The sequence below is a fragment of the Paralichthys olivaceus genome, chromosome 18 (genome assembly GCF_024713975.1).
Source record: "Paralichthys olivaceus isolate ysfri-2021 chromosome 18, ASM2471397v2, whole genome shotgun sequence".
Classification (NCBI taxonomy): Eukaryota; Metazoa; Chordata; class Actinopteri; order Pleuronectiformes; family Paralichthyidae; genus Paralichthys; species Paralichthys olivaceus.
Window position 1 is genome coordinate 10,927,044 of NC_091110.1, and position 15,323 is coordinate 10,942,366.

Sequence of the window (15,323 nt, forward strand, 5' to 3'; positions counted from 1 at the left end):
TAGGAAATGACTTTTTAACTAAATTTCTTATGTTATGTGATGTGTCAGCTAACATTAGTTAATGAACATAGATTTAAATGGACTGGACATTTTGGATGCTGAGGTTAGACTGAGAGTAGAAGTGAACTAATAGGGCCTGGCAGACGAGACAGGACTGTGGGTTAGGCCCATACACAGATGAAAACACAATTGCACTACCTCACACTTATGGATGCACGGTTAATGGCTGGGAACAGATGTTCTTGTGCTTAATTGCTATGCTAGCAGCTCTGAGACTATACTTGGCACAGAAAGCTATGGGCTAAATGCTAACTTCAATATGCTCATAACACTGACATGCTGAAGAATTATAGCATGTCTAATGTTTGCTGGGTTTATCTTATATCTATATATAGCGTGCTAGTAGAGTTGAGACTGACAGCTTGGTGGTGGTATTTGATCATAAAACTAAAGTATTGAACAAATTGAAATTATGAACCGATGATGGAAGAAAATAGAAAACGTTATGGTACATTTATTACAATTCACCCTGAGGGGGGTAGTAATGTCTGTACCAAATTGCATGACAAATTCATCCTTCACAGAAATGTTTTCGAGTGGCACTGGAGGAAAAGTCAAGGGATCACCAACGTCTCAAGGCTCCATCCTCCAGGTAAGATTAACATCACCTGTCATGAAAATCTGTATTTTCAGTGAGGTGTTTCAGACAAAGTGTCAAAGTCACCGTGACGTCAGAGGATCATGAAGAGTTTCAGTGTGGTCCTCTGAGGCAATATAAAAGGTAAAATGTATTTCTAGATTTAAACACATTGTCTCTAACACATTACGAATATTTCTATAACACTTTAATTAAATACCCTGGGAGTCAGTTTCCTGATTCTGAAGTTCCAGAAACTCTTACTCTGAAAAGCGCTAAATTACTACAGTTTAACAAATCTGCATTTCTGAGGCAAATGTGTGATTTTTGGCCCATATACTGTGAATATAATTGACTTGACTTCGATTTTCAGCTGCTACATGAAGACTTTAAGCAATTATGCACTTCCCTCTCGCTGCAACACCTTAAATCCCCTATTTCAGAAATGCACTGAACGCACCCAGGGCAGCAGCGATGCCCTGGAGCTGGTGAGAATGCCGTGATTTGGAACAGGAGACACTTTAAAATGCCACAATTGTCCAGGTGAAGAAACAAGCACTCAGTGTTGGAGATGCCAACCTTTCAATCTTTACCAAGAGGAGGAGAGTGAGAGAGAGAGGCTATAATTAAAGTAATGTAGAATAATAAAAGGTTTAGAATGAGGTTTTTTTTATAGCTGCAGTAAAAAATAATGAGTCCCCGCAACAATAAAAGTATTCAGCACTTTGGAGAGGCAGCACAGGTTACACCGAAAGACAGAAAACTAGACAGGAAAGAATAAAAAGGCTGAACTCGACTGTAATGCTAAAGAAAATATTTATTGCTCTGACGACAAAGAACAAAGAGACTCAATTTTGGGTTTGGGTAGAGTATGGGTTTAACATTGACTCAGAGCTGTAAAGGCCGAGGCTATTCACAACGTTAACACCTTTCATTTGGTACGTGGAAATTAAAAAACTAAACTTTTCTTGAGTCCTTGTGTATCTAACTTCATTGCATTTCCCCATTGTTGTTTCTATTTAGCTCTTTCCTGGGGTTATCTCTGTTGAGCAGGTGAGTCATCTTTTTGTTTCATCCCTTCTTTGTATGCCAGACCTATTTTTCTACTCTATTTAGTCTTTGCTCGTGTTTCCCCCAGCAGCACTCTCTGTGCACTTCAGACTTAACTTCATCGACGCAGAATATAACTGCCATTAAACCCTGCCTTGCCTAACATACCTTCATCTCAACCTGATAAACTGTGAGGCATTTGTGTAATGAAATTTTGCATGAAAAAAAAAAGAAGACTGATGTTATACAAGGCTGGCAGGATACAGTAAGTAATGTTTTATTAATACGATATGGAAAAGGGAATTTAGGGAAGGAGGCAGATAAAAAGCTCAGAGTCAGACACAATAAAAAAGATGTGAGACACTAACACTGATACTGACAGTGAGTTTACTCTGTATCTGACCTCTCCCCTGCTGAGCCTGTCCTTGTTCATGTGCCAGTTCAATTAGGCCACAAAGTGCTGTTGCCTGTCCAATAACAGGGCATGATTACAGCCAAGTCAGGACTAATCTATCATGAATTTTGTATAGGTCCATGTGACATCCTGTGACCAAGGTAGCGACCAATGTGAGGGGGAAACTTCACACACAGACAATAACACAAACCAGCACAAGCAAAAACAACATCCAGCAGATACAGTACATCCAGATCCAGTCATACATCTAAGACAAACTTGAATATCTGTTTTCCACATCAGGACATATCAGAAAATATGATTCTTTTGCCAAGTTCTGTGAAACAAGGATGCTTTTGAAATGTTGCCCTACTTTGTCATTGCCACACTGGCCCTGTCATTGTCACTGTCACTCAAGACGTCTTGCACAATGCTGCCTTGTACCTCTGAGGTTTCACTCCTGATTCAAAGCTGATAACAACACAGGGCGATAACCAACAAACACATTCTGTTCAGAAATGGAATAAATAGTCTGAATTAATGTAACCCCAGGTAAATTTTGCATTTTACAATGATACAACTGCTTACGTGTGGAGGGGATGAGCGATTATTTGAGCAATTCTTGCTTTCACCGACAGGCGTAGGCCCAGTGTACGCGACACAGAGCCAAAGCGTTCATCTGGACGCAAATCGTTTCAAAAGTTTGACAACTTTTCAAATTAAATCGTAGTGGAATGGATGGAGCCTAAAGCTGAGGGTTATGTCATATGTTTTTGTGTGCATGTGCCGGTTTCCTCATTACTCTCCAAAACTCTCACTCTCTGCTTTAATAGGCTTTGCTGCCTATTTGTCACATTTACATTTGAAAGCCTTTGCCCCACCAGCATCCAAAAAGGCCAGGCCAGGGTACATTGTTGGTCTTTATGCGACAGCTAAAATACGCCATTACCGGCAAGAAAAGGAGCAAGCAAAGAAACCAGAGTTAATCCGTGTTCTTTAACACTTCCTGTGAGAACGGGAGCCATCTTTAAGAAGTTGGGTAACTGCTGTGTGACGGATTTAAAGTTTTCATCTGGGGCAGACACCAGTTCATCCTGTTTGATCCAAATGGAGAGAACAAAGAGCAGATTTGATGAGAGACACGCAAGGTGTCCTCTCGTTTCCTCGCTCAATTTCTTTTAACAGGCTTGTTAGACAACTTGCCAAACCTGATTTTCTTCTGTGTTGGCTGCCAAACCAGTGGGATGGAGCTCTTGCTGTATTATCTGATCAGGGGAGTACAGATGAAATTTATTGTGTACATTAAATCCACAGGAGGAGACAGTCAGGACAGCAGATTATTATTTGATAGCTTCAGAGACTGGTCTGAGGGAAATTATGTGGAAGAATACATATTTCATATTTCAAAAAAGGCCTCATCATGATGACATGAAACTTTCAATTACATTGGCAGGCTTACACATTCTCAGGAAGGGGAAAAGATACATCTTCAATGCATGGGGGAAAAAAAGAATGAAAATACAAATAATACTAAACACACATATTTAAGATTTAAAAAGTGACTGCATGTGTATTTTCCAAAGAAAATGCTTATATATGCAGTACTTGAAGCAGTGATTTGTTATGTATGGGTAACTCAAGAGGCAGAATAATTTGGGAGTTAGTAAATAAGGCAATGTAGAAAAATAAATTGGAAAGATATTTTCACTCAGAGGTGCTTTTTAAAGAAAATCAGCCTTAAAAATGTGTTTTCTTGTTACAGTTTAAAACCCATCCTTCTCTGAAAAATTCTGTGGAAATAAAAAAGCACAAACTTCCATCTCAGAGACTCACAAACCCTTAATTGGAAAACCACACTCTCCATTTGTTATTTTGCAGTTACTCAAGAACTAGAACTGCCAACCTGTCATTGAGTTTTTTCAGTTTTCCCCAATAAATTGGAATAACATCAAATCCTGCCTCTTGAGATGTTAAGTCTGGAGCTATTGATCCATAGGAGAGTCTCTGTTTCTCACTGCAAATTAGAGTCTGACTGATTTATCGGTTGGCTGATAAAAATCAGGCAATACGAGCATAGACTTACATTTATATATGTTTGCCTGTATGGACATATGTGAAAACTGTTATTTTGCAGAATAAAGAAATGCTTAAAATATGTGCATTACATTAAAAAAAGGTTTATTAAAGTTCTAAATACTTGGTTATCTTATTTTAATTTACTGTTAAAATAAGGTTTATGGAATTAACTGTAAAATATCAAGACTCACTTCCCTTTCCTTTGATATATCATATTAGACATTTTTTAATCCTGAATATCAGTATTGGCCTCATAAATCAATATCAGTCAGACTAATGCAAATTAATTAAGACCTAGTTTTGTTTTGGTCAGGAAATCATTGATTTTCCTCATAACTACACTGATCAATGAGCAAAATGATTTATGGAATAAGGTTTATCTCAAATTAATATCACTTTATCCCCTTTAATCCTTCATCCATAACTTTCCTCTTGTCTTTTCTTTTCTGTCTGCCTGACTCAATAAATTACCTGAAACCTACTGATGCAGTAACTAACTCTTATCACTGTCAAACACAAGGTAGCAAAGGACACAAAAATAGAACAAAGAAGGAAACTGTTTCAAACCACTCAGTCAGGAGTTATATGTGTAAACTTGTCAAGTTATGTTACATTTCTTCGCAGCTAAAAGGGCCATTTACTGTTCCAACCAGACAGCAGAAATTACTATTGGTTCCAAGCTATTAATAGCTAAAAGCTTATGAATTTATTTTTTTATTAATTCTCAGCAATCTGATAATATCTGACAAGATTAATGGTTTAAAGAGGCAAACGTTGTGAACACCTCCACATCAGTGAAGTCTTCGGCTTCCACATGTGTAGTCTAATTAAAAATGACATTAAATTCTTTACTCCACACAAATCGTGTCTTGGAAAACACTTGAGGTTTAATTTGTAGAACGGAAGATTTTACTTCAGATAAGCCATAAATGGAAGTGACAGCATTTGGTCGTGACCAGGTTGGTTGCTGTAACTCATTCTTCGGCAATAGAAAACTCTTTCCCTCAGGGAGACCACAGACACACTCCGCCAAACAATAGATGCTTTCTGGAAGAAGTCAGGCTCGTGGCAAAGTTTGACCCAGTTCTGAAAGGGCACACTGTCAGAAGGAACTCAATGCATGCTCAAGTAGGAGGGTCATGCACAGCAACATCACATATTATTGGAAATCCAATGATCTGACTAATAACTTTATAGTTTCCGCTGGCACGCCTGATTTCAGACATGCTGAGCGAGACACGTTAAAATGGGACCTCAGAGAGATGCCACAAATCATTCTGAATGGTCCACAGAGGAAAGCTTGTGATCTCTTATTTTGATGAGTCTCCAAGAACTAACTGTAACATTTAAAGACAGCAGAGGTCAGGCATGCTGTACGGATCGAGTGCCAATATGCGTAGGAAGGGTGTCCAAGAAGATTTTGGACTTTTACCCAAGAGGCCACGTGGGTCGGATCTGGGTGTAGCAAATGAAGTTAAAAGGTCCTTAGGGTGCTCTGGGTAACAACCCCCTGAAATTCAATCAAGCTGCACCACATTTCACAAACTCATTGATATCAGTCCCTAAATATGCCTGATTTTTCATCAAGACCCATCAATAATAATATCCTGTTTAAAACCTCATTTGTGGAGGAAATAACCAACGTAAAAAAACGTGGAGATATCATTGGTTGTGGTTTTAAAATAGTCAAAACTTTTCTTTAAACCTCCTCCTGATGCAACAAAATGGTCATAAAATCCAGCTCAACAAGTGTGAATGCATTCCTGAAGATTCCTTGTCCATATTCACTTCTGTGGAAAAGTAAATTCTGGATAATGGATGGAACTTTAGAGTTACAGTAACAAGTACAGGTGCACCCTCCCCCTGTCTGCCCAACAATCCACATAAATGATTCAGGGTGTCACCAGATAGGGAGGGGAAGCGTCATTACCAGAACAAAGGACCTGCGAGTAATATCTGTCTCATGTTGGACACGCCGCAGGATCGAGTGTCTGTCAGACCTACATGACACGAAGCTTTATACAACACATTCCTGTACTGTGACCATGACCGATTAAAAAAGAGAGAAATACAGCTAGACAGGCACACAGAAGTCTTTTAGTTGATGCTATTATAGTTTAACAAATTGAAACTATCACATATTAGAGTCTTAAACTGAAGTCTAAGTGGATTTGGTCTTAAAACTATGGTCTATAAGAATTTTACCTCACCGTGGGTACTGAGGAGGAAGGACGATGTCTGCGGGGAGTTGGCAGTGGTCTTCCGCAGGTAAACTTTGAGGCAGGTCATCTTGTCGAGAGCTGCTGCAGAGATGGGTCCAGTATCTATAAAGGAGAGGAGACACGAAACATGATGCCTGTGTACGCGTGTCGGTGTGTGCACATATTTGCATTCAGCTAAAGACAAAGATAGGCAGCAAAAAGACATTTTGAAAAATATACTTTAAACATGTTTTTAAAAATATAAACCATGTTTTGTTTTTTTTAGAAATGCCTATGAATCTTTATCTTAATCTTTCCCCCCCCCCCGACCTTGTCTTCATGCTTCAACCAGTAGCAGGATGTGACCTGTTACCACAGCTACAGGGTTCAACTATTTTGTTTTTCAAGAATCCTTTCGGCTCCACCAGTCAAGCCCGGATCACAATTACTGCTGGAATTCCCCTTATTTCAATCTGCACAAAAGAAGTATGAACAGACTGAATGTGAATGTACACAACATGCAGAAAAAGTCCAAGTTCAAGTTTTTTCAATACTTCGTATCGTTGATACAGCAAGATTAGTCTATTTAGTTAAGTCCTCTATCCACTGAGCAGAAAACATCATCGAATCATCATTAAATGAAACTGCAACAGTACTTCTAAGAGCCTGTAGTACAGGGTTTGGCTAAATATTTGATTCAACTCATTTAATTCGCTGGTTGCATTGCCTGTAAAAAAAAACAGATGGATGACAAGACTGCTCCGAAATTGTGAAGTCAAACTGTCTTGATCACCACCTGGTGGCTAGCTGCAGAATAGGTCCATAAATCCAACCTCCTCCATGTTAGCAGATAGGACAGGGGCCAAACTAAAAAGTCATACAATTTAAGGCAGTTCTTATAAAAATGGGGCGAAACATCTCGATTGACAGCTGAAAGTGACTCACAATTGTTCGAGCACGTGCATTGGCACAAACTCGCCACCGCTGCTCAATTACCCGGCTCTGAAATCCTCAGGATGGAAGCATTCATATCCAGGATGATTTGGCTTCTTTTCTGAATAGTGAGAGGAAGTAGAGACGTGTCATCCATTTTTAAATACAGTCTGTGGCTTGTTGCTAATGAGCTGCTGGTAAACATGGCTTTGCATTTGCGGTGGGTCGTGCAAAGACCATATGGGCGACATTCATTGCACAAATTTACAACAGCACTTGGCAGCCCCCAAATGGATTTGCATTCATTCAACACATATACAGAGACTTCAGAAGTAATATCCTGTGAGTGTTGATTTAACAACATAAACAAACGCAGTCCACATCTGCTTATAGAGCAAACGACAATGATTACAAAAGACCAAATAAACATGTTTTTAAACCCAGATTAAATCATCAGTGAATGGGGATTGTACAAACAATGGGAATAAGCCAGTGTTGTGGTTGTGTGTCAGTAATCTAGATTACTTTACAGCATGACTTAACACACCTCTAGGTTAAATGTGACACGAAGGCAATCGCTAGAGCACATTGTTTTGACATGTCGCCCACTGGCAGTGTACCACTAACCCAGAGATGAACTTTCTATATTAATCCTGATTACTAAACTGCCACACACTAAGAAGGCCCCCAAATCAAGCTGTATTTAAATTGAAAAAAAGGCTGGTAGATGACTAGCAGCCTTCCACCTACAACACACGATGTCCAAATTCAAATCAGCCAGTATACTGTACAATAGCATGCGCTCAGTGATACTATTCTGGGCTGACAAAAAGTATATTTCCAGTTATCTCTCTCTCCTGCCTGTAGTCCCTTCCTCAGGATTTTGAAAAGTGATAATTACAGGCCTTTTTCCTCTCATTCTATCTTTCCACAGAAAATCCCCTGATTCATTTAGTCCTTATCAGTTACAAGTGAAGGGAAAACAAAGGATTTCCCTGAAACTCTTACTCTGCTTCCCTGAAGGGGAAACTGAGCAGATAATGCTAAGGTGGCACTGCTTGGTCAGAGCAGAATGTTTGACTTGTTGACTGTGTTTAACATATAGCAGTTATACTTCAATTTACTATAGAGTAGAACAAGGGAAAGTTGCAGTGTCCCACATTTGGGATCCAGGAACTATCAAGTATTTGGTATTTTTGCATGAAAAAAATGACCCAACCATTAAAACATATCAAAGTAGTTGAAACATTTGATTACTGACTGATCAACAAATCAACTAATCATATCAGCTCTACATATCAAATAGTGGGTATTTTAACCTACACTGCAGCCTGCCACCTGGTGGCAATCAACAGGATTTCAGAGGCTATGGAGACACTTTGGCTTTAATTTTGGGGAGCCCCTACATCGTCCATCTTTGGTTGCAACGTATAATGAGATCAGCAGAATTTCTTTGGCTCCTCGGTCACCATCACAAACAAGTTGTGGTTCGAAAACCACACAGCTCCGACGATAAAAAGCACAAATATTCCTGTGTGGTTGAGGCATGATAAGGAATTGCAAGTAACAGTTAGTGCGAAGGCAGAGCAGTGTGAGGAAGGTGCAATATCAGGTGAAACTGGAAAGGCAAGGGAGACTTAATTAAGATGGAGGAGATATGTAGGAGAGAGCGGAACGTGCTCTTCAAACAGATGAATTTTCAATTTGTGCCGGAAGATTGGGGCATGACTATGCAGTTCTGGCTGGAGGTGATCTCCCTCACTGGGGGAGAGAGAAGAGAGAGGGCCGTGTGGAGAGATGTCCAGATTGCCACAGGGGACACATGAGCAAAGTGAATGGAGGGCACGGCTGCTAAATCAATACAGTGAATGGCACATTGTGCACGTCTATGAAATAACACCGCAAGGTTCAGGGTGTGTCGTTATGGAAAAGGAAAATAAAGGCAAAGAAAGTTGCAGATGAAGCTGGCTTTGCAATAAATAATAAAAGGGCTGAAATAATATGTTAAATGTCATAGTCAATAATTAATTCATCATGAAAAAACTCCACTGCATGAATATTCTCAAATTAAAAGTTTATTTTGCTTTACGTCATTGTAATTTACAACTTTGGGGTTTTTTGGACAGTTTTCGGACAAAATTAAATAATTTTAAGACACAACCTTTGGTTCCTTGTTGACAGGATGATTCTTTTCTGATATAATATTGGCTAAAAAATTCATAAAAATAATCAATAAATGAAATAATCCTTAGTTGCAAACCGACCACATTCACAAAAGGACCACTGACTTCTTATTTTTGAACTGTAATTCAAGTCAAACTCCGCTGGGCTGCTAACTGGGACACTCCCTCAAAGCAACCCTGTGAAACTGTTATCCATTTCAGGATGACACGTTGTTATGAAGCTGCAGAAGGGCTCAGGGCTGCTGACAGCTCTGCAGCAATGCTGTAAATCTCCAAAGTCTATAATATAACAAAGCCTCACATTTCTTTTGGGTTAATGGCTTGTTGCAGTCTCCTTTTTGCCCTGTTTATTTGACAGGTCAGTATGAGCTACTGCTTCAGCATAGCAGTGTACGTGGGAAGTTTTACTCACTTCCTGTGTTTAAGTAACATTTTTAGATATATTGTCTAGAATCAAATCTGTATTCCCGCAGCACAACATTTAAATACTGGACTTCTTACTGATCTCCATTTTTTTTTTAACTTCTTATACAGGATGTTTGTGTTTATGAACACAGCCATCAGTACAATGTGCTTCAGTGGGTACAAACAGTTCTAGTACAAGTTGTCTTGAAACAGCCACAGTCTCAGAAAGACAAATTGGCTTTTTTCACATTCTATATGTTCCAAGAAGAAGAAGGCCTTTTTTTTCTTTTAGAAAATATAAGCAGTGAGGGCAATGTCTACAGATTAATTCAGAATCTGATAACTTGGCTTCTAATGGGACTGTGTCTGCAGCACTGCTGACTGTGGCACTTTGCATTCACGTCAGTGTGTGACTTTTTAAATGTATATCTCAGATTAAATCTTTATCGTCCCTCATTTTTAAATGAAGCCGATTCAAGGCACATCACTGCTCTTGTTCTCTATCTCTGTGTCTCTCTCTCTCTCTCTCTTACCTTTTCCTTATAAGGCCCAGTGACTTTAACAAACCTAAATTAAGGCAAGTCAAATACATTTGCGCTGTTTTTTAGAGAATACATTTTGCATTTATCCTAAAATGACAAAAGTTATATCCGTTGTTCATACTATATAAATAAATTGATAAATGATCTTGAGGACTAGACTGCATAATATACATTTTAAAAAACCCAAACAGAAAACTTAAGTACATACAACTTGACATTTTCAGAAAAGATACAATGGCGCAGCCTACTGGCTACATGTTGAAGTGCAATCTCATGACAGTGATAACGCAAAGCAAATTAATATTTTAAAAAATGTATATTATATTTTCTATTTAACATGTATCATGAAACTAATAAAATATTTCAGTTTTCTTTTCATTTTGTTTAAGACAAAGTTCCTGACAAATCTACACAAAACCACAAGATGTCGCTCCTCCACCACATCAGCTGCAGTTCTGTTCATTCACTTGTTGATGTTAAATATAGTTAAAAATATATCAAGTGGTTCATCGTGAATGCTGTTTCACTATTCTGACATCGCTCACATTTACACTATAACAAACTTCCCACAGTATCTCATCTGAAGCATTAATACTTTTTTATCTGTAATTTGGGGAGCTGGAGAATGAGTCTGAAACTTACACATTTTTCTTTGATAATATCAAAACAGTAGTAAAAAGTCTGCTTCAGGACTGTTTGAATGTGTGAATATTCAGATGTATTTTGTATTTTTGGTTATATTGGTCTACCAGGCGTAACATTTTGGCCTGATCAAATATAACTGCTCAACTTAACAAAAAGCAACACGTGGACTGGGATGTAAAGCTCTGGGTTTCAACACATGTCTGGGTAATGGATAGAATTAAAGCAAGACAAGACAACACACCTGTGGCTGCCATCTTGGTCCACATGTCAGCTACCTGGAGAAGAAAGAAGGTCACAAACTCAGCTAACAGCAGAGGCCACTTCTGCTCCAGCTGGAAGTGAATGGTTTCCTGGAAGCGTCTTTAAAACTATAATCATTTCCTAAATGTCCTTTTTCCAAAGTTTACTTCTTCTCATTAACAAACTCTGTGACTCCAATTACCAGTGGGAAAAAAATAGTGGCGCTGCTGTCACTTTAGCTACCCTTTTATGGGAGTGAAGAAGAGGAAGAAGTAGAAGAAGAAGACGAAGAAGAAGAAGAAGAAGTAGAAGAAGAAGAAAAAGAAGAAGGTATTGAATTAAATTGTTTAACCACGCGATTCATTCACTTTACTGATTTAAATAATAAATAATATAACGGAACTTTAATGGCCGCTTATTGTCACATTAAGCTGCGGGCGGTGAGGATGAGCGTACTGCGCATGCGCTTTAGGCAACCATGGCAACTACGGTTGGGTTGCGGACGTTGTCAGTCCACCCACCACTTTGCGTAGCTTTTTTACGTAGAGCTGTGTTGTGGCTGGGAGGCGAGAGAAGTTTACAGTTTCATTCATCGTTATTCCTAAAAACAACAGCCATTAAATACAGATCGGTGCTCACTGAGAGCGATTTCTGATGTCGGATTGTTAGTCTCTACGCTTTGAACCCGGAAGTGAGTGTGGAGGAAGCTCCTGTCATGCTAGTGTTAGCTTGTAGTAGCTTGACGGTGTGTTTACAGTTCACTGGCGTTTTATTAACCTGCATTTCAAACACAAGGCTGACGACTCACACGCACTAAGACAGTAACAACTATTAGAATCAATCAAGGGTTGCTTTGACTGGAGCTACATTTCACGTAAGGGCTTCTGTGCATACCATCTTCTGAAAGTCTTTAGTAAGTAAACTATTATTTTGACCAAGGTTAGATTTCTATCAGCTGTTTCTTTCTGCACAGAATCAACACAGAAAATGTAATGCATTGATCATTGAAGATAGAACGGAAATACAATTCATTCATATGTGTTTGGCAGCTATGGAGTTTCTCCCAGTGCTTGAGCCCCTAGATAAACCCAAACAAGGCATGTGGTAAGTGAATCAAGATTCATTTCGAGCAACTTGTGATCTTGCGAAATGTAAAATGTTACCGTGCTTTTGCTAAAATGTTGTTGTTGTCAACAGGTATTCTCTGATGCCCAGGGGGAGCGCTCCAGGAGTCGGTGTGGGTCACACCTGCACATTTACTTCATCTGGAGACGGAGACAAAGGGAGAATCCTGATTGTTGGAGGAGCCAACCCCAGTGGAAGTTTCTCACATTCACATTTCATAAATCTAGGTAAAAAACATTTACATTGTCTTTTACCTATATGTGGCAATAACTTTGAAAATGTTTTACACCAAATTTTTGTTAATGATCTGGAGATACCCTTCCAAGTAATATTCCCCTCCATTTTTGATGAAAATGTGTCCATGTGGTGTTATAGATAAATACAGTTTTTAAATAAAGTTGCATTATTTTGACTGCAGGTAACTTTCATTCATGCTCATGCTAACAACAGTATGTGTAATGAGAGGAGGTCCATTTATAGTGTTTCGTTGGAGAATTTGTTCATAACATCAGAGGCTATTTCTTTATAATTTTGTTGTATCTGACTCTCACCAGATAATCATGAATGGGACATTCCGGAGTGGGAGGGTTTGGAGGCACGATATGAACACTGCAGCTTTGTGCCAGAGAGCTGCCCACAGAGCCTGTGGGTGTTTGGGGGTGCACAGCAGAGTGGCAATCGCAGTTGTATCCAGAATTTACAGCTAGCAGGTAAATCCAAAATTAGGTTTACCTGGTTATATGTTTATGATCAGATAGATTTCACAGATAATCTAGGCTTGGTTCAGTGGAATTGCTGATATGAAATCATCTGATGTGAAAACCTGCAGACTTTGTCGTATGGCAGTGATACATAAGTCATTTTGGTTTTTCACTGTGCTGTAACAAATACTGTTTCTTTGGAATCGTCATACAAGTTGATTCTATCATGTGGGGCCATTGCTTTCTGTGAATAGAAAACAATCCATTCTGTCATTTGTATACTTATCCAGACAATAGGGCTCACTGGAAGGATGTATCAGTAAATGGGACGCCCCCTGGTCCGAGGACATATCACACCAACTCAGCCTGCCTCGGGGACACATTGTATGTCTTCTCTGGAGGTGAAGCAGGAGCTTCCCCTGTGTCTGACCAAAAACTTCATGTCTTTGATGCAGGTTTGTGTTGAATAAACCAGATGTCTAATACAGTTGTAACAAGCAGCTATAAAAGATGCAGACTTAGCTTCAATTTCATTTTGACTGCCAATGGTCAACAGTCATTTTATTTCAACCTTCACTTTGCTCAAGTATGCAGAAATCTTTTCCTGCCCCTTATTATTTCATCAAGGTAAAATTACTTTTTCACTGAATTACCTTGAGAATACCAAACAGTCTGAATCAACATGGTTTGTTCAATTCAATAACCATGTGTGACAGTTAAGGAGCTCATATGAGAAACCTCAGTGTTTTTATAGAAGCAGAAATGCAGAAGAAGTCACATGGCAAAAACTATTTCTCAAATGTTTAGTGATGAAAATAGATATGATCATGGGTGCGTTACACGTTGTTAGATCCATGCAGGTGTGATTTTGGCACCTGGTAAGGTTAAAGCATGCAGTCTGTAAATTTGATTATATTTGATTTGACTTGATTTGATTTTATATATTTTTTTAAACGGATGACTGAGGGGAAAAAAAGACAAACAGCGTTTTGGCCCAAAAATTCTACCAAACTCATTTGGTATAACTAGTCTTTAAATCTTTTTAATCAATACAAGATATGCACGAGGCAAAATCAATAAGGCATTTTTCACCTAAACTTTTTTTGCCATACCAGAAAAAGGAGAAGTGGAATTAATTTTTAAACTTTAATGTGAATGTGTTCTAGTGTCTTTCACCTGGTCCCAACCAGAAACACAAGGCAGACACCCACCCGCCAGACACGGCCACATTATTGTAGCAGTGGGTTCGAAGATCTACATTCATGGAGGCATGGCTGGAGAAAAATTCCACAATGACATGTACTCTCTCCACACAGGTAAGGCTGAACTCATCTGTCGTCAATTATTTTCAGAGGATTTAAGTTTTAAGCTGCCTTTATCTCAGATGATGATCACAGTGCAGGGTGAAAATGCTGTAAAAACTTTGAGCTGGGATAGTTCTAAATGAGTAACAAGTGTGTGTCTGTTGTTTAAGAGAGTATGAAGTGGGAGAAAGTGCAGACAAAAGGAGATATCCCACCTGGAGTAGCAGCCCACTCAGCTGTGGTGCTGGGGAAGAACATCTACATCTTTGGAGGGATGACTACAGAAGGAGCCAGTAACTCCATGTACAGATTCAACACAGGTAGCCTACCTTTAACAGATTTTATATTTTCTTCCATATATTCAGCTTATATCTAAAATGTCCTATATAAAGGAAGCAGTGTAGTTCAACAAAAAACTATTTCCACACTTATGATATAATATTGTCTGCTTGCAGAAAAAGCTAGATGGTTCCTAATGACATTCAAAGGAGATATGCCACCCAACCGCTTGGACCATTCCATGTGTTTGTTGCCCTGGAAGGTGCATGAAGAAGAGCAGGTCAACAGCCCTGCTGCCGCAGAGACGATACATCTGGCCTTTGTGTTTGGAGGGATGGACACAACAGGTGTCATACATAATGACTGTATTGTGACTGTTGTGACCTGATGTTTGTAATATTCATATACTCAAGTTGTAATAAAATGTTTTGATTCCATTGTGATATGGTCAATGTGTTTCTAAGCCTTGTATAAATATTGATGCTGTAAACATTGTTGAGCAAATACAGAAATAAATCAGGGGAATTGAAACAGCTGGATTTGTATTCATTTGAGCCAGTGATTTATTTCTGTCAGTATTATGTATGTTGTACCCAAAAATCATAAAT

At 38.9% G+C, this 15,323-nt stretch overlaps 2 protein-coding genes across 9 annotated transcripts in view; one reads left to right on the forward strand and one right to left on the reverse strand.

The window, feature by feature from the left end:
• rgs3a (regulator of G protein signaling 3a) overlaps positions 1-11,553 on the reverse strand; it is a 133,287-nt gene extending 121,734 nt beyond the window's left edge. For 2 of the 4 annotated variants that reach the window (XM_069513463.1, XM_020081849.2), the window contains exons 1-3: positions 11,308-11,553; positions 7,355-7,412; positions 6,368-6,481 (exon numbers count right to left, since the gene is read on the reverse strand). In XM_069513463.1, coding sequence (XP_069369564.1) covers positions 6,368-6,481; positions 7,355-7,388 — 148 coding nt within the window. In that variant the 5' untranslated portion in view covers positions 7,389-7,412; positions 11,308-11,553. Of the gene's footprint in view, positions 1-6,367; positions 6,482-7,303; positions 7,413-11,307 lie in introns of all 4 variants that reach the window. The other 2 variants (XM_069513465.1, XM_069513464.1) reach the window with 2 other exon arrangements.
• A 212-nt stretch (positions 11,554-11,765) lies between these two features.
• rabepk (Rab9 effector protein with kelch motifs) lies at positions 11,766-15,246 on the forward strand. Of its 5 annotated transcripts, none has more exons than XM_020081859.2 (9): positions 11,790-11,997; positions 12,102-12,219; positions 12,356-12,410; positions 12,504-12,658; positions 12,986-13,141; positions 13,423-13,587; positions 14,299-14,448; positions 14,607-14,756; positions 14,892-15,246. In XM_020081859.2, exons 3-9 carry the CDS (start codon positions 12,358-12,360, stop codon positions 15,101-15,103), a joined length of 1,041 nt encoding a protein of 346 aa, XP_019937418.2. In that variant the 5' UTR covers positions 11,790-11,997; positions 12,102-12,219; positions 12,356-12,357; the 3' UTR covers positions 15,104-15,246. The 5 variants fall into 5 exon arrangements, with proteins under 5 accessions (XP_019937419.2, XP_019937417.2, XP_019937418.2 ...); XM_069513509.1 differs by having other exon boundaries at positions 12,102-12,180; XM_020081860.2 differs by having other exon boundaries at positions 11,766-12,180.
• Positions 15,247-15,323: the final 77 nt, after the last annotated feature.